Source organism: Hesperophylax consimilis, chromosome 5 (genome assembly GCF_061612785.1).
Source record: "Hesperophylax consimilis isolate HC1 chromosome 5, BYU_Hcon_1.0, whole genome shotgun sequence".
NCBI lineage: Eukaryota > Metazoa > Arthropoda > Insecta > Trichoptera > Limnephilidae > Hesperophylax > Hesperophylax consimilis.
In genome coordinates this window covers 16,260,124-16,286,449 of record NC_142840.1, presented here as the reverse complement: position 1 = coordinate 16,286,449, position 26,326 = coordinate 16,260,124, and the positions used below count along the sequence as shown (strand labels likewise).

At 35.8% G+C, this 26,326-nt stretch overlaps 1 protein-coding gene across 1 annotated transcript in view; it reads left to right on the top strand.

The window, feature by feature from the left end:
- LOC149423579 (ras-like protein 1) overlaps positions 1 to 20,194 on the top strand; it is a 188,227-nt gene extending 168,033 nt beyond the window's left edge. Inside the window, exon 7 of the mRNA XM_089632261.1 lies at positions 19,935 to 20,194. Coding sequence (XP_089488387.1) covers positions 19,935 to 20,194 — 260 coding nt within the window. The remainder of the gene's footprint in view (positions 1 to 19,934) is intronic.
- Positions 20,195 to 26,326: the final 6,132 nt, after the last annotated feature.

The window sequence follows — 26,326 nt, the reverse complement described above, 5'->3', positions numbered from 1 at the left end:
GTGCTCATCATTCATAACAAAGGAAAAACCTTATTTATTACTCTGACCCCTTATAATCACGGTTTAAATATTCGCGGCGCGAAAGTTTTGAATAGTGAATAAACTTTTAAATAAATTAGCTTTTTACCACGGCTTAGGTATAGTTAAAATAGTTATAAGGCTCCGTAGAAGCGTTTAAAAAGAAGAAGAAGATGGTTTGAAAGGCAGGTATGTAAATACGAATTTTAGAGGGAGCGCGTTTCTGTAAAAAAAGAACAAATATAATCTAAGAGTCGTCAACGAAAATATTTAATAAAGCAGGACTTATTTAAAATATTCAAAAATCTCTCATACATGTAACATGAAAACGGACCAAATTTTTTTTTAATTATTGGAGCATGTGGTTACTTTTTCAGCTCAGCCACTGTATAATCTAAAAAACTTAAAGGGTCAAAGGAAAGTACGTTAAGTTTATAAATTGGTAGAAAATTTGGGGTCTCAAATCACGCTTAGCTGTACCATTGCTAAACCGGCGTGTAAGAACCTAAAGACGGTATAAGTACATGAAATTATGATGAAAATAATGTACATTCTATATTTAACAAATGCTACTGAAAGCTAAAATTAAAATGTTTTTACTTGCCATACTAAAAAGTAAAAATAAATTCCAAAATCATTTTTCAATTTCAATTCATTAGTCCGTGGTCAGTGAAGTGTGTAACAGGAAAATATAATTAATTTGGTTTAGTGGATTTTCGATAGTTTGCCCTGAAAGCTCACGAATATTGTTGAGCTCCACTAAACCAGAGTGCTTAAATTCAAAAATTTATCTTTAAATTTTCGACAACCCATTTTTCGTCTGTAGAATTTTATTGTAATAGAGCGTAGTCGGTGTATTGGATTCAAAATTGTAACAACCGTAATTAAAAGTTATTCAAATTCATTTATTGTTTCAAAGTTTAACTTGCATAACTTCATTTTAATTTGTATTTTTTCGTTAATGTATTAAATAATATCATTATTCAATTAAAAATTGAAAAAAAACAAAGCTTTGCTACCTTATTTAATCTTTTCTAAAATGTATTTAAAAAAAAAGAAGTTTTAAAAAAAAAGTAATGAAACTTCCCAACCAGGAACTAGTGTCATAAACTCGCCAAATGCCGATTGGGTTGGTATTTAGGGTAGCTAGACATTTATTTCGTAAATTAACCGCAGATTTCAGAGTAATGCGAGTATGTCCGCTTGCGTGTACAAAATTGCCAGATAAAAGCTGATAGAATGCATTTTCATCGACAACAAGTCTATCTGCTGTGTTTCAGCTCGAGCGGATGTCAAAAGTAGGTTAGTTTCCGCTTCCAAGATTTATATTCATTCATTCCCGAAAACAAAAGTGAAATTCCAATACAGGGTTTTCCAATAAGAGGTGTTATTTTGAATAGCCCGCTATTTCGGTAGATGTTACTTTTGAAGCTGTCATGTTTTGATATTTGACAAGTAAAAACTAAGCCATTAATAAAAATACAAAGATACACGCTTTAAGAGGTGTTATTTTGAATAGTCATTTTTTGACATTTGACAAGTAGAAACAACGCCATTAATAAAATGGAACGATACACGCTTCAACAACGCATTGAAATTATTAAAATTCACTTGAGTGAATCAAATGCAAATCATCTTTAGTGATGAGGCCCATTTCCACCTCGGTGGCTTCGTCAACAAGCAAAATTGTCACATCTGGGGCTCGGAAAACCCAAGAGTTATTGTTAAAAAGCCTTTCTATTCTCAACGTGTGACTGTTTGGTGCGGTTTATGGTCCGGCGGAGTCATTGGACCTTACTTTTTTGAAAATGAGGCTGGAGCAACAGTTACGGTGAATAGATTGCGCTATCGAGAGATGATTAATGATTTTTTATGGCCGGAATAAGATGTTATTGATTTGAACGACGTTTACTTTCAACAAGACGGCGCTACGTGCCACACAAGCAACGAAACCATTGATCTTTTACGATTGAATATCAAAATAACACCTCTTTTTGGAAAACCCGTAGATGTATTTAAGAAAACGTTATTTTTTAATTGTGTATCCTCTAAATAAATTGTGGAAAATAAGTGACGTTTTATGCAATGAATTTGTCATTATTTTTATCAAAAAGTGAGTACATCTGCTTAATTTTTCTATTATTTTTTAGGAACAAATTAGTACATCTGATACATTTTTCCAATATTTTTTTGTAATTCAGATTCATTTAACTATTTTTAACGCATAAAAATGTCTTTTATGATTTTTATTTCATTATTGTCTTAGTCCGTTTCATATCAATGCAAACTATTTCCAAAGTAAAAATTAGATTTTGAAAAGTGTAAAAACAAAATAAAAAATCAAAAAAGTGTTTGACTGACAAAATATTTTTTTTTGCCTTACTAAAAACGTAAGAAGATGCATTGAATTTCATTCCCACTAATGCTTGTAATTAATTTTATTGCTTGTTATTATAATTTTATAAGATTTAAAAAAGTCTAAGAAGAAAGAATTTGAATTTTTCGGCATGATCTAAAGTATTATCTTTGGCACTTAGGACCTAATATGAAAATTCCTAAGAAAGGCTTATGAGGTTTCATGGGGCTGGAAAAAATGTTTTCATTCCGCAACTTTGAGCGGTAAACATTAAATTGCTTCTCAATTTTTATGCCCCATCGTAAGAGCTATCGAAAAATGTATATACCCCTATCAAAGACGAACAAAAGATTTGTTCCTTACAAGTTTTGGAAGTAAATTGAATTTTAGAATAGGGATGTTCAACTTATTATTTTCAATGGACACTGAGAGTGTTGTGAATATACCTGGAGTATATAGATACTCCAGGTATATTCACGACTCTGATAGCAGAGTCGTAAATATTTCCCAGCTAAAATACCACCATTACATGTCCAAACGCTGCTTGAAATGGAATACCTCCACACAGGAGGCCCCTAGGAAAAAAACACTCAGGGCGCATGTCATATTTGGGGATGCTGTGTAGGGGTATTTTTAGGAAAAGGAAATATAGAAAATTTTGGTAAGGAAAAAAGTATGAGGGGTGAGTAGGAATTTGATCTCAATGTTTCTAGGAGTGACGGACGTATGAATCAATCCCTCCCACTGCGGTGCAAGGCGATGGGTCGATAGACACTATAGACAGTCTGGCTGGAGTGATCAAAGGGTCTCCCACAACTCTCCCGATTCCACCCGCCACGCAGTAGGTGGGTTAACGCATCCGCCGCCAAGACCTAGACAAACCTCACCCCATGAACCCGGGCACCCTGCTAAGTCACCAAACGTAGCGAACCACTTGAACTGACCTATGGCAGGGGTGTTGTTTATCCAATAAATGGTTCCCGGGGCGGCGGTACCCATACCAAGATTTGAATAACCGGGTACTTTCAACTTTCCTCTCCTTTCCTTCCTCACTCCAATCAGCCTAACAGCACTAAAGTCCCACTGCCCTGGGAAATTCGGACTCTTATGCGGTGTTCTAAAAAAAAAATCAAATGTATAATATTTATTTTACTGCGCTATCCACGGTGTATAAAAATCACTGTAGACCCAAGCTGTACAAACCTTGTTCATTCACTGGTGATAAAAAAATATATCTATATATCGGGGAACGGTTACGCCGCCTTTTCCATCCAAAATATAATTTAAGATTTGAGGCCGAAATACCCTGATGTGAGCTATTTGATTTATCTGTGTTTTAAAATATAAAACATAGACCATTAAGGCTTAAATTTAAGTTACTAACGACCAATTTACGATGGAACAGAATTTTGTCGTACATGAATTAAAATTTCGACCCAAATACGCTATCTTAACGATGTTTTATTTTATAGTGTGACGTAACAGTATGTAAATTGAGTCAGACGTCGGAGGAAAAAGCAATCAAAGTTGTTGAATACCTACAGATAGTCCGTACCTGTAGCTAACATCCAAGTAGAACATGAGAGTTCTCGTAAATATGCTGAGTTATACAGTGCTACAGTGCATCTGAAATTCTCTTAGAGCTGAAACTTTTATTATTTGTTTCTCGAACTTTTGAATCTGATTTCAGGACTTCCTTTTTAATTCTTCTTGTTATAACGTGACGCTGTGGATTTTTTAACTTACGATTATGATTTGAATCAATGAAAACACAAACTTAATTAAAGTTAACCGGTTTGTGGCTGAGTTGACTAATGCGTCGGGTTCCAAACCAAAGCATCTTAAGTCCTTCATCATTACAAAACCATCATCTTCTTTTTTAATTATGGTCGTAGAAGAGGTCGTATCTGACGAGGTGACAAACTGGTCATACATTTAATCGTTGAGACTAATTTTCAAAATAGGTACCCACTTAATAACCATATAAAACAAGATTTAGAAGTAGTGTTATAGGTATTTATGGTATTTGTGTTCACTTTACAGAAATCCATGTGAGCATAATTATTATACTAATGCGTTTTGAAAAAAATGGAATATATTATTAGGTTTTGCTAGTAAGTATTCATAACGCTTTTGTATGACAGCTGTTTAGTTAACTAGCAGAACTTAGAGAAAACATATTTTTCTATATAAAGACATAAACGATTAATACGATTTGAAAGATCTTCGAAAGAACGTGAGAATGTTTTTTAAATATGCGAGTACGATGAGGAGATAAAAATAAATATTTTAAGCCTAACAGTTTACTAACCCCTCGGTTTGCCAACTTGTGAAAAGTCAGTGTAGTACCTACCTATAATGTCTGAACTCCGAACTTTCGAGCGTCAACATACCTGAAAATTCAGACGAAGTGTTATACAAAAGAATTTGATCGTGTTTACAATTTTCAGAATTTCTGAAAATAAAATATTTACACACCGTTAAAGTGGTCCAATCTGTCTTTTAATGACAAAAATCGTCGAAACTAATAAAGTTACAACTTCGAAATTAACGCGGGAAAGGTTAATTAATTATTAATGTTACAGTGAAAACCCGTATTTAGTTAGAACACGTTCTTACTAGTTTAAACTAGATTATACTGTTTTTGTTATTTGTTTTTGGGGTATTATGCCATGTTGCGCTAACTCCTTCTTTAGCCAACGTTTCGGACAGCATTGCAGTGTCCATCATCAGGGCAGATGTCTTATTTGAGGTTGTGTTAAAATGTGAGCTTAAGTATGAGGTTGTGATACCGTGTTGCCAGCTCCAACCCTCTGAGCTAACATTAACGAATCATTTTTTTTTTTTATTTAAAGTGGTTTTCTTCGTTTAGCTCTGGTGTATCCGTCAATTACCGGATACCAAGAACTATTAAGCTTAGCTCCATCGTCTCTATTAATGTTTACGGGATTTTTATGAATTTCAATGGCCTCCGTAATCAGCCGTGCTCTATAAGTTTTCGGTCTCCCCAGGATTTCAGGAACAAATCCAAAGTAATGCCCGGTGTCAATCAAATGCTCGGCAATTGCCGATTTGTCAGGGTGGCCGAGTTTACAAGCTCTGAAGTGTTCCGAAATTCTTTTGGAGATAGTCCGCTCTGTCTGGCCTACATAGACCTTGTCACATCCGGAACAGCTGAGTTTATACACTCCATCTGTTTCCAGAGGAAACTTAGTCTTTGCAGACCTCAGTAAGTCCTGTATCTTTGTTGTTGTTCCGAAGACAGTCTTGATATTTTCCTTTCTCAAAAGCTTGGCAATTTTGTCTGTCACATTGTGCACATAAGGCAGGAAGGCACAGCCTTTCGACTCTTGTTCAACTCTGTCTTCGTTTGGTGCAGATTTGGCTCTTATGATTTGCCTTGTCTGACTTGCTGGGTAGCCGTTACGCTCCAGTGCATCGGTCAGCTTCGTAAGTTCCGTTCCGATTTTATGTTCTTCGCATATTCTGGTCGCTCGGGTCACCAATGTATGGATAAGTCCTCTCTTCTGCGCTGGGTGGTGGTGCGAATCAGCGTGTAAGTACCGATTTGTATGGGTTGGTTTCCTATATACAGTATGCCCTAGGCTACCATCGTGTTTCCGCATCACCTCCACATCTAGAAAGGGCAGGATTTTATCTTCGTTTTCCAGTTCCATTGTGAATTTAATTTTGCTGTGGAGAGAATTAAGATGGTCCAGGAATTCGTTTAGTTTCTCCGTTCCATGAGGCCAAATGGCGAAGACATCGTCGACGTAGCGCCACCATACTTTAGGGACAGCCGAAGCTGTGTCGAGTGCCACTTCTTCAAACTTCTCCATAAAAAAGTTGGCTAGTACTGGCGATAACGGACTGCCCATCGCAACTCCCTCCAATTGCTCAAATAGTTCACCCTGAAATAAATAAAATATTTACACACCGTTAAAGTGGTCCAATCTGTCTTTTAATGACAAAAATCGTCGAAACTAATAAAGTTACAACTTCGAAATTAACGCGGGAAAGGTTAATTAATTATTAATGTTACAGTGAAAACCCGTATTTAGTTAGAACACGTTCTTACTAGTTTAAACTAGATTATACTGTTTTTGTTATTTGTTTTTGGGGTATTATGCCATGTTGCGCTAACTCCTTCTTTAGCCAACGTTTCGGACAGCATTGCAGTGTCCATCATCAGGGCAGATGTCTTATTTGAGGTTGTGTTAAAATGTGAGCTTAAGTATGAGGTTGTGATACCGTGTTGCCAGCTCCAACCCTCTGAGCTAACATTAACGAATCATTTTTTATTTTTATTTAAAGTGGTTTTCTTCGTTTAGCTCTGGTGTATCCGTCAATTACCGGATACCAAGAACTATTAAGCTTAGCTCCATCGTCTCTATTAATGTTTACGGGATTTTTATGAATTTCAATGGCCTCCGTAATCAGCCGTGCTCTATAAGTTTTCGGTCTCCCCAGGATTTCAGGAACAAATCCAAAGTAATGCCCGGTGTCAATCAAATGCTCGGCAATTGCCGATTTGTCAGGGTGGCCGAGTTTACAAGCTCTGAAGTGTTCCGAAATTCTTTTGGAGATAGTCCGCTCTGTCTGGCCTACATAGACCTTGTCACATCCGGAACAGCTGAGTTTATACACTCCATCTGTTTCCAGAGGAAACTTAGTCTTTGCAGACCTCAGTAAGTCCTGTATCTTTGTTGTTGTTCCGAAGACAGTCTTGATATTTTCCTTTCTCAAAAGCTTGGCAATTTTGTCTGTCACATTGTGCACATAAGGCAGGAAGGCACAGCCTTTCGACTCTTGTTCAACTCTGTCTTCGTTTGGTGCAGATTTGGCTCTTATGATTTGCCTTGTCTGACTTGCTGGGTAGCCGTTACGCTCCAGTGCATCGGTCAGCTTCGTAAGTTCCGTTCCGATTTTATGTTCTTCGCATATTCTGGTCGCTCGGGTCACCAATGTATGGATAAGTCCTCTCTTCTGCGCTGGGTGGTGGTGCGAATCAGCGTGTAAGTACCGATTTGTATGGGTTGGTTTCCTATATACAGTATGCCCTAGGCTACCATCGTGTTTCCGCATCACCTTGTCATCACATTGTTTTTAATCTTCTTATAGGTGCCTGAATCGCACAAGAGGTCTTCCATCTTCTTTGTGTAGTCTGCCGTATTAATCACGACAGTGGCATTTCCTTTATCGGCTGGCAGAACCAAGATTTCCTCATTGGCGCGTAATTCTTTTAGGGCCATAAACTCTCCTTTAAAAGAATTACGCGCCAATGAGGAAATCTTGGTTCTGCCAGCCGATAAAGGAAATGCCACTGTCGTGATTAATACGGCAGACTACACAAAGAAGATGGAAGACCTCTTGTGCGATTCAGGCACCTATAAGAAGATTAAAAACAACCCCACCAACAAGATTGACATAAAGACAAGGGAACTAGTGAAAGCTTCTAGCATCAGGAAAGAGGATTGGTCTAAGCTTTTTGTAAAAGCCTCTAGAACTCCTGCCCTGTATGGTCTCCCAAAAATACATAAAAAGGAAATCCCAATGAGACCGATTGTCAGCGCTATTGGCGCTCCTACATACAAACTTTCCCAATACCTCTCAAGATTACTGCAGATGCAAACTGGTAAAACTGAATCGTGGATTAAGGATTCAACAGATCTGATAAGTAAGCTCAAGAAAGTTAAGACTGAGGAAGGAGATATTCTGGTCAGCTTTGACGTCGTGTCACTTTTCACAAATGTGCCTCTAGAAGACTCCATGACAATGCTCAGGGAGATATATGAGGAAGACATTTGCAAACTTTTTGAACACTGCCTCAAAACGGGATACTTTGCATTTCAGGGTGAACTATTTGAGCAATTGGAGGGAGTTGCGATGGGCAGTCCGTTATCGCCAGTACTAGCCAACTTTTTTATGGAGAAGTTTGAAGAAGTGGCACTCGACACAGCTTCGGCTGTCCCTAAAGTATGGTGGCGCTACGTCGACGATGTCTTCGCCATTTGGCCTCATGGAACGGAGAAACTAAACGAATTCCTGGACCATCTTAATTCTCTCCACAGCAAAATTAAATTCACAATGGAACTGGAAAACGAAGATAAAATCCTGCCCTTTCTAGATGTGGAGGTGATGCGGAAACACGATGGTAGCCTAGGGCATACTGTATATAGAAAACCAACCCATACAAATCGGTACTTACACGCTGATTCGCACCACCACCCAGCGCAGAAGAGAGGACTTATCCATACATTGGTGACCCGAGCGACCAGAATATGCGAAGAACATAAAATCGGAACGGAACTTACGAAGCTGACCGATGCACTGGAGCGTAACGGCTACCCAGCAAGTCAGACAAGGCAAATCATAAGAGCCAAATCTGCACCAAACGAAGACAGAGTTGAACAAGAGTCGAAAGGCTGTGCCTTCCTGCCTTATGTGCACAATGTGACAGACAAAATTGCCAAGCTTTTGAGAAAGGAAAATATCAAGACTGTCTTCGGAACAACAACAAAGATACAGGACTTACTGAGGTCTGCAAAGACTAAGTTTCCTCTGGAAACAGATGGAGTGTATAAACTCAGCTGTTCCGGATGTGACAAGGTCTATGTAGGCCAGACAGAGCGGACTATCTCCAAAAGAATTTCGGAACACTTCAGAGCTTGTAAACTCGGCCACCCTGACAAATCGGCAATTGCCGAGCATTTGATTGACACCGGGCATTACTTTGGATTTGTTCCTGAAATCCTGGGGAGACCGAAAACTTATAGAGCACGGCTGATTACGGAGGCCATTGAAATTCATAAAAATCCCGTAAACATTAATAGAGACGATGGAGCTAAGCTTAATAGTTCTTGGTATCCGGTAATTGACGGATACACCAGAGCTAAACGAAGAAAACCACTTTAAATAAAAAAAAAAATGATTCGTTAATGTTAGCTCAGAGGGTTGGAGCTGGCAACACGGTATCACAACCTCATACTTAAGCTCACATTTTAACACAACCTCAAATAAGACATCTGCCCTGATGATGGACACTGCAATGCTGTCCAAAACGTTGGCTAAAGAAGGAGTTAGCGCAACATGGCATAATACCCCAAAAACAAATAACAAAAATACTTATATCAAAAATATAGATTATACTGAATACCTTTATTAGAACTGGAATTTATTTCTGGTCAAAAATAAATGTCTAGCTGCTTTTAAAACGCGTTTTGTCAAAATGACTCGGTTAAAACTGTTTCGATCAAGATCAAGATTCATTTAGCTTCCACGTGACGTATTATATGGATTTATCACTAGTTAGTACCAGTGGAGAGTCTCAGATTACTGTTTCAGCCAGACAAGTACACGCAGAAATTGCAGTATTACAAGTGAATAGTCTCCAATTACAGCAGCAGCCAATTAAGATTCTCAGAAGCTGTAGCTAGTACGAGTGCCTCAAATAATTCCAGCAATTTACAAAGAACCAGAAGTTGTAGTCAATGCGAATCGACAATCCCAGATAACAGCAGCTAGACAAAAAGCTCATAAAAATTCGACGAAACAGGCCAAGAGAATGCAATTGGCTTTGGATTTAATTCTGCTCGGCAGAAATCTGTGATAATATAATTATTCTGATTCCGATGTCGACAGAGCACAATCAGATCTCCGCAATTCGACCAATGATCTCAATAAAAATATTGTATTAAACAATACAATTTTTTTTAATCCCAATCAACACTTTATAGCTTATGATTGAATTATTTCCCCCAAACAAGTTTATAAAGGCATTAAGTATACACTAGTTTTACCAAGAGAAAAAAGGTTTTAAATGCAACATAGGTATATATTTATATTTATACCATTTTATTTACTTAGTCGTTATAAGGAAGTTGAGTCCATTTTTTTTACCAATTTTCGCATTCAAACTTAAATACTGGTATTTTTTTTTTAAAGTTTGTTTTCATAATTAAATTAATTCTCAAAGTTTAAATTTTATCAAGCCCGCCAAAACGAGCGGAATCCAAGCGGTAAGAGGCGGGGTGTGGGTGTGACGTCATTCAAACTGTGAGAACCATGTCGCTTAAACATTTTGTATGGAAAAAAATTTAATTCTTCAATAAGGAATTCCAGTAATTTTTTTACCAATGTTAACCGTCTATTAGAATTGATGTTATTAAAAAAAAAGAAAATTGATTAAGATTTCATAGTTAAATTAATATTTTAAGTTAGAATATTTGCTTCTCCTGCCCGGCACGGTATTGAAGACGCTATTTGTTGACCACCGCGCAGAAAAGTAAAGGCCAAAAGTAAAATAACGGTTTACAGCCCAGTTTACTGTGAGACTTTTCTGCGCGGCGGCCTGAAGTGTAATCACATGTAATGTGACATGTAAAATAATTCAAACTTCTAAGCGATGCAATAAACAAAATATTATTATAAAGCACTATACGAATATGTATCTTTAGAAATCCATTTCATATAATAATAACAACAAATACTATATATATTTGACAATAGAAGTGAGCTATTTTTTTCACATAGATCCTATTGACAAAGGGGTTTCTCCGGGAATGCAGCTGGTTTTCAGCAGTGCCTTATTATATGGTAAACAAAAGATGAAACATTTAAAAGCCATCACCACATTATAATATATATTATAATGAGTAGAGAATAATTATCATGTCATGCGAAATCAATAAATATACCTGCACAAAACTAGTGAGGTTATGGCAAAATGTCAAATGGGTAGAATACGCAATGATTATTGTACTGTAAAAATGTATTATATTTATAGTAACGTACAAATGAACACAATTAATAATTTGATATACTTACTTGGAAGCTTTAACTCCACGACCGGCTGTGATTTGACCCAAATAAACGTTTGGCCTATACACCTCTCTCATCTAAACCGACCATCTCTCATGTAATAGAAAGATATGCACCATAGACATTGCGGTGACGCGTTCTACGTACAAGCCACGATACAATACATGTGACGTCAGAATTTTTTCGACCAATCGTGGAGCGTATTCAGTTTATTGCTATTTAATGCTATTTCAAGAACGTTAAGCTAATTCTAAGAATAATAATATAGAAATATATTTATATATTTAGAATCGATATTTTTTGATCTACATGAACATATTTTTTATAAGTCAAAATATTTTTCACTCAACTTCCTTATTTCGTAAGGATCATTTCAAAACAATTATCCCCCAAGAAAACTCAGTAAAGGAGGAACGGTGAAGGACGAAAATAAACAACGATAATCTTTAAATAGTATCATCTAATTTCAAAATTTTCTAACCTAACGAATTTATATAAATAGTAGCGTAGTCTCTTGGAAAATCACAGGATTTCATAATTCCAAATTTGCAAACGATAATAATTATAATAATTGTCTGTTGAAATATTGTGTTACAGGAAGTAAATATCGTACTTTATCGCTCACTGGTTTAAAAATCAGTTGCAATTTTAAAAATGGCACTTAAATTCAAAGCAAATCCGAGTTCTGTCTAGAGTTCATTAAAACCGGGTTACAGACACACAACCAAAATTAGAAATTTTAATTAATGCCTAGCTTCCTCTTTTTATTTCAGAGAAATGTGACTATTTAAAAAATTTGTATTTCCTACAATAATGGAGTTTCCTGATTATTTAAGTCATTGGGATTTTTTTTAAATCATTTCATATTCGTATACTAAAATATAAACATGAAAGTAATATTTTTTCTAAATTATCACATTTTGCGAGACTGCATATTTCATAATAGTTGATTTAAATAATTTAATTCATCTCTTTACAATCAGCGAACAAAAATTCCCATAATCATTCTGTCAAACGTTGTACTTCTCTACGAATAAAATACATAAGCATTATTCTTCTGTATTGTTCACGATTTAATCCCAAAGCTCCGGAAGTTTTCGATTCCACACCTGAAGAAATCCTGAATCCTTTAGTTAAGATATGTCAAGCCACTTTTGAAGAGCAGCGACCTAAAAGGAGATTCCCCGAATTCACGAATTAAGGTGGAATGAATGAAAATCTGATTGAACAAGATCAGGAGAATATGGCGGATATAGAATAACCTCAAAGAGATCTTTAATACCAGCTCCTGTATGTTAGCAATTCGATGGCTCTCTTCCTATAAACGGCACACTTGTTTCAAGCGGCTTGTTTACTTAACTCCTCTCTATCTTAATCTCGGAAATAAAATAATATCGTATTAAAATGCCATTACTTTTATAGTTTACCTACGTCATATTCATCTTTCTAAAACAATATAACAAAGCCCATATAGCCATTCAAACTTTCTAATGCCTTTTAAAATATCTCATGGATAAATGTTTAAAATTCTCTACGCCTCCCCCCCCCACATTTTCCTTTTCTAAATAGGAAACGATCCCTTTTTTATATCCTCTTTCCTTACCTAACATGATAATATATTAGAATCTTAAGTGAAGGGAAAGTGAGAGAGAAGATTTATCCCTACGCCATCTGCCGCATATTACCATTTTGGCAAGGAGCCACGTATTATGAATGTCATAAAACACTGCACACTCAATAAGTACATATATTTTGTTCTTGAAGATTTCAAACAAAATAATTGAATTTAAATATAAAGTATTGTATCTTGAAATTAACAACCTCTCGTTTCAATATTATGGAATATTTAATTTTTTTAATTCTCCACAAGAGCCAAAACTGCCCGGAGCTAGTGATACTATGGCAATCCTAACTTTGGGAATATTGTGAGGTGAAGCTATTTCAAGCAACTAACGTTTCAATTCTGAAAGGTGGTCTTTGACTAGGGTCCAATGAAAGTAAAAAGAAATAATTCTTGCAATATATTAAGTAAAATTTAATTTGCCTTACTTGGTTTCGAACACGTGAGATCTGAGTCCGGTGTCGAGGAACCTACCGCTCTGCCACAGAAGTAAATATACACGTAGAATATCCTCATTGAAACTTGTAGGTATTTTTATACCGTGAACTTTCGCTTTTAAATATTTTTAACGAACGAAATTAAATTCCATCGTTTGTAGCAATCCCACCGTTTTCCACGTAGTTTGAAATTGAAGCCGAATATTAATTTGCCGATTTCACAAATTGATTGAATATGTCTCGTTACAATTGTGTGGCTAGAGATGCCAGATGTATTTGTCCCAACGAATTGGAATTATCTTTCAGGAATATTCTATCCTGAGAGCGGCGTATATACCCAAAAATAATACATATGCATGAACTTATGAAAACGCATGTCTTATTGTGTTTGATAAATGGTTCATTTGAATGTCCCTACTTTAGTGTCTAACATTGTTATTACGGTTGTGTCCATCCCTATCAGTAAAATACTCATTACGCAAACATAAAACAAGATTTTCACAAAATTTACTAAAGCTTTAAAAAAATATTATATTATTTATAAACTGTAAGGTCCTAAAAAAATAGCCTACCATGTAACTAAAACACGTAAATGATGATATCATATTTAAATCTTCGTTAAAAATATCCCTATATCCAACGAATGTGTACTTCTCATGAAGATACTGAAAATAAAATACTATTTTATTTATTGTGTTAACGTGTTTTTTTCTGTGTTGCCCGTTCAATTCTCCCAAAAATGATTTATAAATTCAGCATAACAAAGTTTTATTCTGTACCTCTTTTATTTTCCATATTTTTTTTATAAAACTGAAACAAATTTTATAACATCAAAGTAAAATTGATTTAAATTATATTACACAAACTCTTATGATAAAACATTTTCTCACAGATCTACTTCACAGATTCTATAAAATAAATCAAAAAATAGATTAGGTGTGATCCTGGCTTAAAGAGAATTTCATTTAAAAAAATGGTAAATGAAAATTAGGTAGGTTTTGAATTTTTTACGTAGTACTCAGAGGCGGACTAAGCCCGTCAGAGGCCCGGGACGGCAAATATGAAGGAGCCCCCTCCCCCTAGTTGAAGAAGTTGATTTAATTTTACAAGATTTTTATTCAGTTCACGTTTGTATGTATAAGTGTTTGTTTATTTAGTTAAAATCTAGCAAGCGAAATTTAAATATGGATATGGACGAGGAAAATAAAATACAAATCGATCCGCAAAAAAAACAACTGCTAAAAATAAAGTAATAGGAAGTTTTTATTTTCAGTAAGTATGTAGCTGTTTTAGCTTATTAAAAGTGTTTTCGTGCCTTCATTTTACCGAACTCGTCAATAACTTCAGTGAAATCAATTTATTTTGAAACTTTTATTTCAAATTGAAAGCACGGATAAATTAACGAGTCGCTCTTGATTCATTGTAGATCGAAGATAATTTTTAATAAATTTGAAAACTTCTCTCGCATGATACAACCGTGATGCAAATGGTCAAGAAGTATTGAAGTATGAGAGATGTACAGTGTAACGATTCAAAAAAGTCCCATTTTATTATAAATTGGAGGATTTCTTGGGCTGTCCATTTGGCAGCAACGTCTACACTCGAATCGGTCGCGTGTACAGCCGTACATGCCTGCGGAACCTTTTTATTTCTTGGAAAACCTGCTCCTTTTATCGTTCATCGTAAATTTGTATCAGATTGTCCACTGCCATAGCCTTAGCGCCATATAAAGCTTCTAGCATGGATATCGTTGATATGCTTCATGGCCGTGTATCGTTGCGACAATTCTTGTTTAAATTGGTCAATGCATTCAAACATTGACGTGTTTCTTCTTGAATCGATAATAAAGCATCATGAGCTGATTCACCCGGCATCATTTGTTTTACCTTCCTTCTTCCTCGTCTCTCGATATTAATGTCCATATCATTGCATTTTGTAGTGCAAAAAGTTACAGCATTGTCTATAATCGTGGTTCGATCATATATTTTATTATATATATATATATATATATATCAAAATTTCCCCTATATGGTGTCGTAGACACTGGATTTTCGAATGGTTTAAGAACTGTTTGAAAATTCAATCACTATGGCCAGGGCCGTATTATGCGTAAGGCAGTGTGGGCAACTGCCATTAAACAACAATCATTTAATTAGCAACTGCCATGACAACAACCCCCCATCGGGTAGGGGCCCCTAGGCCAAAGGAACCCCAAGAAGTGCATTGCCATGGTGGCGTTTGGCCCCCCGGGACCAGGGGCCAAAAGGCCGCCCCGCCCCGCCCCCCCTTAGTCCGCCACTGGTAGTACATACTCATAGTTGGAATTTGAAATAGGTATGCTTTTATTATGGTGTTTGCAATTATTCATATATATATATATATATATATATATATATATATATATATAAAAATTGATACCATTACTTTACTTTTCGATATTTTTTTGATAATATGTGCCTCAACGAGTGCTTACCCGTGTTAAGACCCCGTGAATTAGGCCCACTAAACCGCTAGTCCGGCGCTGATCGGGTTTCAAATTTCTTGGCAATCATTAATTAGTTCAAATTAAAATTTTAAATAGAACATTCTAGAAAATTCAAGAATGAAAACTTTCGATAAACCTCTGTTTTGGGCAGTTTCGTTTTTGAATGTTTTGGTGTAAAATAAAAATCGATTCAGTTAGGGGGAAGGTAATATTTGAAAAGGATGGAAGTAAATATAAAATATGTTTATTTCGAGTGGGGTGGCCAAAGCAATGTAACATTTTTTTTCTAGGAGTCCTAGAGTGCGATGCTCGAGTAATGTTTTGAAGAGATGCCATTCAATGTAATAGAAATTTATATCTCGGATAGGAGATGGAACGAGAATTCCGATATTGCCAATGTTTTGGGGAGAGTTCTAAAGAGTAACTAAAAATACGTAATATATTTATATTATTTGTTCAAATGTCAAGGTTCAAGTATTATTTAGAGAAAGCAGAGCATTCTGGTATAGGATAAAAGCAGGAGTGGCGCCACCCATTTTGGAAGAAAGACAATAACCAATCGGTTTGGAATCAATGAAATGAATTATTTTTTCCTTATAAATCTGCACTAATCCCAAAAAACAAAAATACAAATTCTATTATGTAGAGTTTAAGTAACAAACATATTAAAAGACATGACAGAAAAATGGCGTCAATGTGTAGGTGAAATGCCAAGCCTTAGTAATGTTATGTCAGGTATTTTTCTTCTCAATGGCGTCTTTCCTGAAATGTGTAGGTAAAATGTCAGGCCTTTGTAACTTTAAGTCAGGTCTTTTCTTCTCGATGGCGTCTCTCCTCCAATGTGTAAGTAAAATGCCAGGCCTTAGTAATGTTAAGTCAGGTTTTTTCTTTTCGATGGCGTCTCTCCTTCAATGTGTAGGTGAAATGCCAAGCCTTAGTAATGTTAAGTCAGGTTTTTTCTTCAATTTTTTACATTTTCTGGCGGAAATTTGAATCGCCAAAATTAGTTATTTATTTATTATTATATAAATAAATAAATAAAAAATTATATATTCGTTAGAAATAAATTATATTCAAAGCAAAAGCGGTCGTTTTCTTTATTGTCTCCAAATATTCGTAAAAATGTAATCGGCACCATAATAACAACGGAGTTTTACTTCGGCGATAATTTTCGGGTGACATTTTCATCTACGCTCTCCACCGTGGTGTCTCTTCTGTATTTACCCTAACAAGCAATTGTTTATTAATTGATTTTCTTTTCTTTTTATATTTACGCACTTCGATGCCCAAGACACATAGTAAATTATTCAATAAAAATGCTGGAACCGAGAATTCATTAATAAATTCAACGGAATTACACAGCAGACATCTCCAGTTGCACACTACAGTTGCTTAAAGTAGTACTAACACGGAATCTATTTCGTTTTCTTTTTAGAAGGCCGACAGGATCGTATTTTGATGAAATCTGAATTCCCGCCCGTTAATTATTAGGCCCTAATTCAGAAGCGAAGCAAGCAGTCCCCAATGGAGTGCTGGTACCTACTCTGTAAAAGATAGCAGAAGTCGGAGACGCCCAAGGATGACATGGCACGATCAAGTGAATCCGATACTTGAGTCGGGCCATGTCAAGAGTCAGAATAAGAGAAGATTAATAATAGAAGTATATATGAGACAATGTATGAATGTGAATGAGTCAAGGAGTGTGTGTCAAGACCGAGTTGTTTGGCGGTTGGTCCTACCCCTGCGGAAAACCGCGTGATGGTTAGTTAATTTTTGGTGTGCCGCCGCAAAATTTTCGGCATAAGCCACCTGGTTCCATTTCGTCATAACTTGTTTTTTTGTAAAATAATTTTTTTGTAAATTGTTTCGTCTTACCAGATAATATTGTTTATTGTGGTATTTTAAGTAGGTACATAGTTATCTATGTCCTAATACAATCCTTATATACATATACATATAATTATGGTAACAAATTTAAAATGAATCAATCACATATTTTCTTAATTTGATTTTAAATGTTTTCTTCTGATTTTATTTCTTCTGGTAGCTCTCCAAATATCTTCAACGCTCCGTACATCAATGACTTTTGACTCTGTGTTTTTTTCCTGAAGGGGAGTCTCAATTCATTTCTTTTCCTTGTCTCATGTGTGTGTTTGTTCTGTAGTTTATCAATTTTTCTTAGGAATTCACTAGACGTATGGCCATTGATTATCATGTAGATTAAAAATATGGTATTAAAGTAAATAATTTGTTTAAATGACAAGATATTTAACTCCTTCAACATGTTCTTAATTTTTGTGTATCTATTTTTCTTCAATATGGTTCTCATTGCTCTATTTTGTAGAATTGTCATTTGTTTCATTAAACCGTCGTTGGATAAGAATGGAATGCTGCTACAGTAATTTATGTGTGGTACAATAATTATAATAAATATGTTAATATATAGATAATTATGGTAAAATAAGTAATTTTTAAGAGGTTAAAGCTTGCGCCCAGAATAAATATTTGATACCTTCCTCTCGGTAACCGGATAACTCAAGGACAGTGACAATTCAATACACTTTTGAAAAGTGGTGTAAAGTCAAGAAAAGCGATAAATTAAAAACTAGGTTAAGGATTAAGTTGGATTTGATTTATATGGATTTATAAAACTTTGCAAAGGTGTGTTGAATTGCCACTGTCCTGAGTAGTCGTGGAACCATTTATCTTTTATAATTCACTAGCTGACCCGGCGTTGCTCGGGGTTATGAATGGCTTGGAGTAATGTTTTTTATTAGTTGGACTAACTTTTTGTTTCACTTGATCTTGCCACGTCTTGCTAGGGCGGCCCCAACTTTTCAGTTTCTCATTCTTAGTGAGAACTAGGGTTGCCAGATGTCCGGTTTTGGACCGGACAGTACGGTTTTTTGAACGGCTGTACGGTCTTCAAAATTTTGGAAAACCGGACATTAGAATGTCCGTTTTTTTCAAATTACGTGAAAATTTACAGAGCAAAAGCCGTGAGCGATTCTGGCGGGTGGTAGCAACACTTTCTCAAATCTGTTGAAAATGGTACAATATGTGTGCAGTGTTCTCGTCTCGAATGCTTTCGTAAAAAGAGTTTTTAGTGTAAAGGGTAATGTATGGACTGACGAAAGAAAACTACTAGGCGTGAATACAGTAAAAAAGCGAATTATTTGTTTTCTTCAATTTAGATGTCAGTTGCACTGGATTTAAATAAACGATTATTTAAACCAGTATCATCTAGTTCCAAATATGTTAAAAGGTGATTCTTTTGCTTACCAATAGTAATAATAAATATAAGTTTTTATGTTTAATAAGTGTTTCATTGTGTTCACCCTCAGAAATTTTCTGTGTTTGTTTTGGCCAAAATCAAAAAGGTTTATGACTATAAAAGGACCCTTTGATTTTCGACAAATTGTAATCCCTTTGAGAAAAGATGTTCTATTTTTTTATCTGGACCATCTGGCAACCCCAGGCAGTCTCTCAGTGGGGTCATGTACGAGATGGGCATTTTCCACGTCAACCGATTGCGACTCAAGTTTCCACCCATCTTCTGGATAATCAGATAATAATCGGAGAAGCCTCTCTCCTTCCAACCAAAAGGATTTTCGATACTTTAATTATTGAGTCACATCCAGAAGATGTATAATGCCGTTACTTTAGGTTTTTTTGATTTCGCACAAATTTTTATTTGTTTTAAAAATGCAAATGTACCTTGAGGAAATGTATTTCGATTCATTATTTTTTTAAAGCTGAAAATAGTGCCAAGCGTACGTTGCGTCGGTATCGTACGTCTGTTGGGTACTTAGGTCGCATATGTAGTCGCATAGGTCACCTGCGGTAATATATAGGTGACTTATAGACATGCGATTACGATCGATCCAGCTCATCAGCGCTACGTCGTTGCTCGACATTATTTCCAGCCTTAGATCTGCGCATCCACTCTGGAATAAAAATCTAGTTTAATCATTTTAATCATCATAAATAGTAAATGCATAAATTGCCTTGAAGAAAGTAAAGTGCCGTAAAGAATTACCCCATGACTCTCTTGCAACCACTGTGTGTCAGTTCTGAACAATGTTATCACCCTGCAAAAAAAATTGTTTTGTATTATTCTACCAACTGCTATGTATGTAGGTAGTTACCTATTTTATAAAATGTACTGTCATAACATGTCACCTTATGAATTTTCAGGTCGTCGTTGGACCGAAGTGGAAGTAGACGAAGAAGAGACCTCGGAAGGTAGCGCCACCAGTGCTTGCGAGAGCCTTGGCGGGGGTGGCAGCGGGTCCGCAGAAGCAGGCACGCCCTTCAGGGGCCGCGCGTCCACTGACGGACACCTCCTGTCCCGCCCTCGGCGCTGGCGCTATCCGCCGCCTTCAGCCCCTTCCTACCCGCCTAATGCGGACCGCAGGATGAGCATCAGTATGAGAGGGAACAATGCTAGCTATTAGGTTTAAATCTGCTAGGATATGGAGGGTTTTTTTAAATTATATTTGTAAGTAATGTATTGCAAGTACGTTTTTTATTCATTGTGCACGGTGATCATTTCGGATGTACCTGAGATGACTCCACATAATCATTTGTGTGATGAAGCGATGATCTATTTTCCTGTCATGAAATCTGTCTGAAAAATACGTGGTGTCTCGAGGGTATTATTATTTATTGTCCCGGAGATCGCCGCTGATTTATATGCATCTGTGCTTTTTTGCTGTGTTTTTAATGTGATACCTGCAGAGAGTTATGTGGCTCTATGAAAGTGGTTTGTTATCTTATTTGGTCACTAAACACAACTAAAGCCATTTAGCCTGAAACTGTTCGATTACGAATGGTGGGAGCTAGTGGAGTAATGGCATACAAATTGCCCCACTGGATGAATATTAGCAAGAGTACACCCGACAGCGGATCTTTTTAAAACTTAGATTTTGCTTTACGATTATTAAAGCAAAATTTCATTTCATGTTTTATCTATAATTGTATATTTATATATTTGTTGTAAATAAGATGTGATCTCATAGAATCATTATTTTGTTGGATTTGATGGTTCGAACTCTAAAGGACGATATAATTAGATTTTTTTACAAATAACATATACTAGTACGAGAAATTAAATACTATGGAAGTGGATATATCTAGAAAAAAACTCCAGAGAAATGAACAAAAAGGAAATATGATCAATAATTCGGGAAGACCTACAAACAATTTTTAAAATTTGATGTAAGTCCTGTGTACGAAGAACTTCCGAGTTCCTCGTAACGTATTCACGCTTTACTGATAGTTTCCTATTAAATTTGTCAAATCATTCTTTAAATGCCTTTTATAGTTTTCTCCGTGTACCTATATATCTGTTCTGTGTATGAAGGCACTATGTACAGTACATACCAACCTAACCTTCAATTCATTAAAAAAGAAGACTGGACGAAATTGAATGCTGTTGTATACAATTGAATAACGACTGGTTGTAGGTAATAAAAAAGGTAGGGTAAATAAAAAGATCTCTTTATAATTAATATCAATCAATGACATTTTAATTCACGCAAAAACTCAATTAAAGTCTTGCAAATTTTTTGTGAAATAAGTTTTACTATATGTAAACATAATTTATTTTGCGTTTTAAATTTTTTACTTGTAAAAATATATTTTTATTTTGACCAGAAAAATTATAACGATTTTGATTATCAAAAAAAAATGGAACAATCGTGTTTTTATTTTCACGTAAATATTCATATCAAAGAAATAATATTAAATATCAAAATAATAAAATATTCACTGTAAATATTTTAATAATATTCAAAAATCTGTTTCTGAAAAAATAAGAAAATACACAGATTTAGGAAATGAGATTAAAAGAATTTAGCATTCTCAGACTATAAAAATATTACCATTTGTTATTTTGGCTACTCGCATTATACCTAGCTCTCTCATTCAAAATTTAGGCGTATTAGATCTGTCAAAAAATGTATATTTGAAAAATGCAAAAATCAGTCATTTTATATACATGTAGGATTACGAAAGATTTTAAAAATATTTATATTGAGGGATCAGTAGGATTTATAGGTCCAATTAGAAGTTCTACTGAGCCGAACCCTCTGATATGAAAATATTTGGAGTCGGTGAATTATTTTCCCATTTGATCTCTGGTAATTTGACGTGTTGTTCTTGTATTATTTTGTATTTATTCTACTTATATGATGCATTTGCATAGTCTGGATTGACTAGATGATCATTTGTGGAAAAGTGTGTGGAAGGGTTTAGTTTTTCCTTTGGGGAAGATTTAACCCGGACATAAAGTCGTACAAAAAAAATGTGTTTTCCAACTCGACACATTTGTGCACTGTAAAACACTTATATGAAATACTAGTATATGTACGCTGCCGCGTAAAAAATAATCATACTGATACTGACATCTCACATTTACACAAGCATCAAGCGCTGGTTTGGAGTAAGAAAATCCAGTCAATTTCTTTTTCAATTTCACCATGTAACTTAAATACAAATTTTTTTTTTTCAAATGCCGAGTGTTTAACATGATATCATGGTAAAAATAATTATGAAGGTTTGCATTTTTCAAAGTCCGATCAAAGTTTGAAATTTTCAAACCATCGAAATCTGGCGGGATACGCGTGACGTTATACAAAAAAAACCCATTTCAATATGTAACAAGATTTCCAAAACACTTGAATTCCTTTTAAATAATTTGTAAACCGTCGGCGTCGTTGTGACCCGTGTGCGGCAGCGCAACTTTGTTCGCTTTCCTAAAGCATGCCCACGGCCGACCCGTGAGGTAGCGGCTTAAGTGCTTTCAGAACCCTCCCACCAATCACAAGGTGTTTGACTGCATCACAATTTCTTTTTTTTTTAATGACGACTCATTGTTGTAATGATCTGCCCTTTCTACTTCAAACTTTTTCCTTCTCTTCTTTCTACGATAAATTTTCTTTAAGTCCCATAGGTAACTTTTCCATAAGGCTTTGGTTATGTATATATCCGGTGTAGGAAGGTCCTCCCTGCCGTCTTTCAAGCCCTTGCCTCTCTCTTTATTACACACCCCTTCAAGTGTGTACATCCTAGTTTGTCTACGTGACGTACGACCTTGAACGTACTCATTTCACGTGACGGTTCAGTATAAAAAGGCTTCACCGAACGTTGTGTTGGTTTTTTGTTTCTCGGTTTAGAAACCTAGTTATCTATGTATGTGTGGTATCCCTTGGTTCTTTTGAGATAGAGTGAGTTGAATCCATTACCGCTGTGTTTTAAAGCTATCTCATAAACCTTATTTTTCTGAGTCGCCTGCTCTTCAAACTAGCTACGTGATTCAACCTGTCATAGGGGTATGTGAGTATAATAAAGTGTTAGATTTTATATGTGTGATGAACATACGATAAATTTATGGTGTTAGTTGTCGGCGCCATCCATGTATATATTTTGGGAGGGGAAGGAGAGGAAAGAAAATGAATTTTTCAAGCTAAGATTGGCTCCTCCTCTTTACCAAACAAAACCGATGGATGATAATTTGAGCAAGGCGATTGATATCTGCGTGTCTGGATATCACAACCGGCCGGGTCTCCCCTTGTTCCAAATCGGCAACCGTCACGCCAGAATAAAGAAAACCAGGTCTCATCACCAATTTCAGAATTGCCCCAACCTCATACACCTCCAGGAAAATCTACTTTACTGAGTGTAGAAGGGGAAAACCATGACATCCCTTGTCACGAATCTAGTCGCGAAAATGTGACACGTAAGGTCCTAAGTTACGTGCCACCTCTAGAAAACGTTGTAACTCCCTCGTCGTCGGGGATTTACATCCCTTTCTAGGTCAATAACATAGATAACACACGACGATCTTGTCGACATTTAGCCTGTTTTTAGCGATAGGTTGTGTGCCTACCCATTCAGCCAATTATCATGTGAGATATATGTAAGGTCTACTCGAAATGCCAAATTTAGGATGAGGACTGTCTGTATTTTAATATTTGGTTCCAGTATTTATTTTATGAGGTTACTAGCACCCTCGTGTATTAGGTATGGGTAACTTCTATTGAATACTTATCCTCTCAGGTAGGTATAAACGGATAATTGGTTTGATTTTTGCATTTAATTTATAGAGGCTGCCTACCTCTCGAAAGGTACCTGTTGAGAAAAGTTGTTCGGTTGGAAGTTTTATTTCGGAGATTACCATCTCCCTCTTTTGACTCTAGATTTGTTTTGTGCATCCCAATTCGTAGCTTAGAAAGTCAAACAATAGATGAAAAGTATTAAATTAGAAAGTCAAATAACAGAAGAAAAGTATTCATTTTTGTTCTGTCTGGTTGCATCCGATCGCTTTCTATTCGGGCGGTCATACGCTAGCAAAACTTCCCCTTTGACTGACTGTACCTGCGTCTCGTCCTATATATGAAAAAGGTCATTGGCCCGTCTCTCGCTCACAGCTGTTTGACAGTTCGACTAGCATCATTCCTTTCAATGACAACATTTTTTGGGCGGCAGGTGTCGTAAACTTAGTTCCTGTACCTCGGTTGTATCCGTCTTTTAAAAGGGTCCTCTGGAATTTAATAAATAATATTAAAAAAACTCACCCAGTTAGTCATCTCTCATTCTCAGCGTGAAGCTTACCTGGTTACACTATATAGCTAAATCAGTTTAATTTTCGATCTCCTCCCTATCGGCTTCTTTCCTCTTTTTAGCGAAATTCTTGCAATTTGTTCAAATTTTGGTCCCCTCCCTACGCCTATAAAAGGGTGATTAAATAATTCTGTAAATACAATTGTACCTCCCTAATCTCTGTTAGGATTCGAACCCGAGTTTATGATTTGTTTGATTCTCTGGTTTTCGGTCTCCGTGGATAGATCTCGCCAAATCAATTCCTCCCTAGCCCGATTAAAAAACTTCCTGCCTTTATATAAGTTCACTCTGTTTTAAAACGCAATCATTATTATTATTATTTTCATGTTCTTAAGACAAGTAATTTAGTTTGAACTACACATTTACGAAATCACGTTTAATTTAACACATTTTATATTATAATCGCGATCGCCCAGCCCTTAGCGCCCCTGGGGTGATTTTTCACAAAACGGCGCTCTACAAATTATCCAATTATTATTATTGTCATTATTATTAATTGTATTCTCACTGAGTCCAACCACTTTCACTTCACACAAACACCGGTTCAATAATATTTCACTTTAATTCAAAAACCAACAAAGCTTTCTAACACCATCTGAATTCACTAATTAACTGTAATCTCACACATCACTTCTGATTTGTATCGATTTCTCGGAGCTGTCAACGTACCCAAGTTCAAGACTCGACTGCCCGTATTTTATCCCTTCCTGTGGGAATGTGTTTATTTAAGGCCTGTAATCTATCCCATGTTGCTAGTCTAGACAAAAATTTTTGGAGCACGTTCGTTTATTATTTATCGTTTATTTATGTGGGTATTCAAAACATCACACTGTTTGTGCCATAATATTTTTCACTCAAGTTCCTAGTTGAGAAAATGCATACCATCCGCGAGGCGTCATTTTCATTTGAGGGTACTGAGTGTACTATAATAGTAAATTTTGTCGTTAATGAACACATCTAGATGTTTTCTACTCAGTTGTGATTCCTCCAGTTCTAAATTCTCTACGAAGTAGGTAATGGAAAAGAGGCAAATAATATTTTTATTTCAGCCCAAGCATAAGTTTATTGATTCACCGTCAACTACTGAAGGTGATTTTTTACATTAATCCTACACAGGAAAGAAATTATTTTCCTTAGGGCCTATCTCATCTTTGGGAATGCTGTGTGGACGGAATAATTATCTACCCCTCCCCAAATCAACCTCTCCCGATTAAGCACGAAGCTGGGGGGCAGACGGATCCTGAACACACCTCACCCGATGAACCCCAACTAAATCACCAAACGTAGCAATCCACTTGAGGTGACTTGTGGCAGAGGTTTTGGTTATCCAATTAATGGTTCCCGTGGCGGCGGTACCTAAACCCGCCTCCCAAATTGCTTTTACGAAAGTCAAAGTGCTTCTACAAAATTCGAAATCAGTTAATGATTATGTTATCAAATTACATGACTGTCAAGGGACCAACACACTGAAAATCTACCGAACAACACATCTTTTAACAGAAAACTCATGATTTCCATGCTTCAAAACTATATTATACCCCTCCAAATGAAATTAAAAACACCACGGAGATAAAAAAAAATAAACATGAAGATGAGGAAATCAATAAAATTATGAGTTAACATTAACACAACTTATTTAACAAACACGAAGATTTTTAATTTTATTTTTTTTAGGAAATCAAAATACATGAAGATGAGGAAAAAAATATGTAACACCCACACAGCAACCTACAGGCCGCTTCGAATACCTATTGAGGAGGACTGTAATTGAAAATGAATGGAAATAATTTTCTTTGTGATTAATTAAATTAAAAATTATTTTCCGAAAATAATTTAAAAATTATTAATTAAAAGCAAATTTAAAAAAAATGTGACGTGACAAGCTTAAGTGCCAAACAAAAGTTTACTGTGAACCTACGTCAACCATCTTTTGATAAAAATGTCAAACTCAAATATTTATCGCA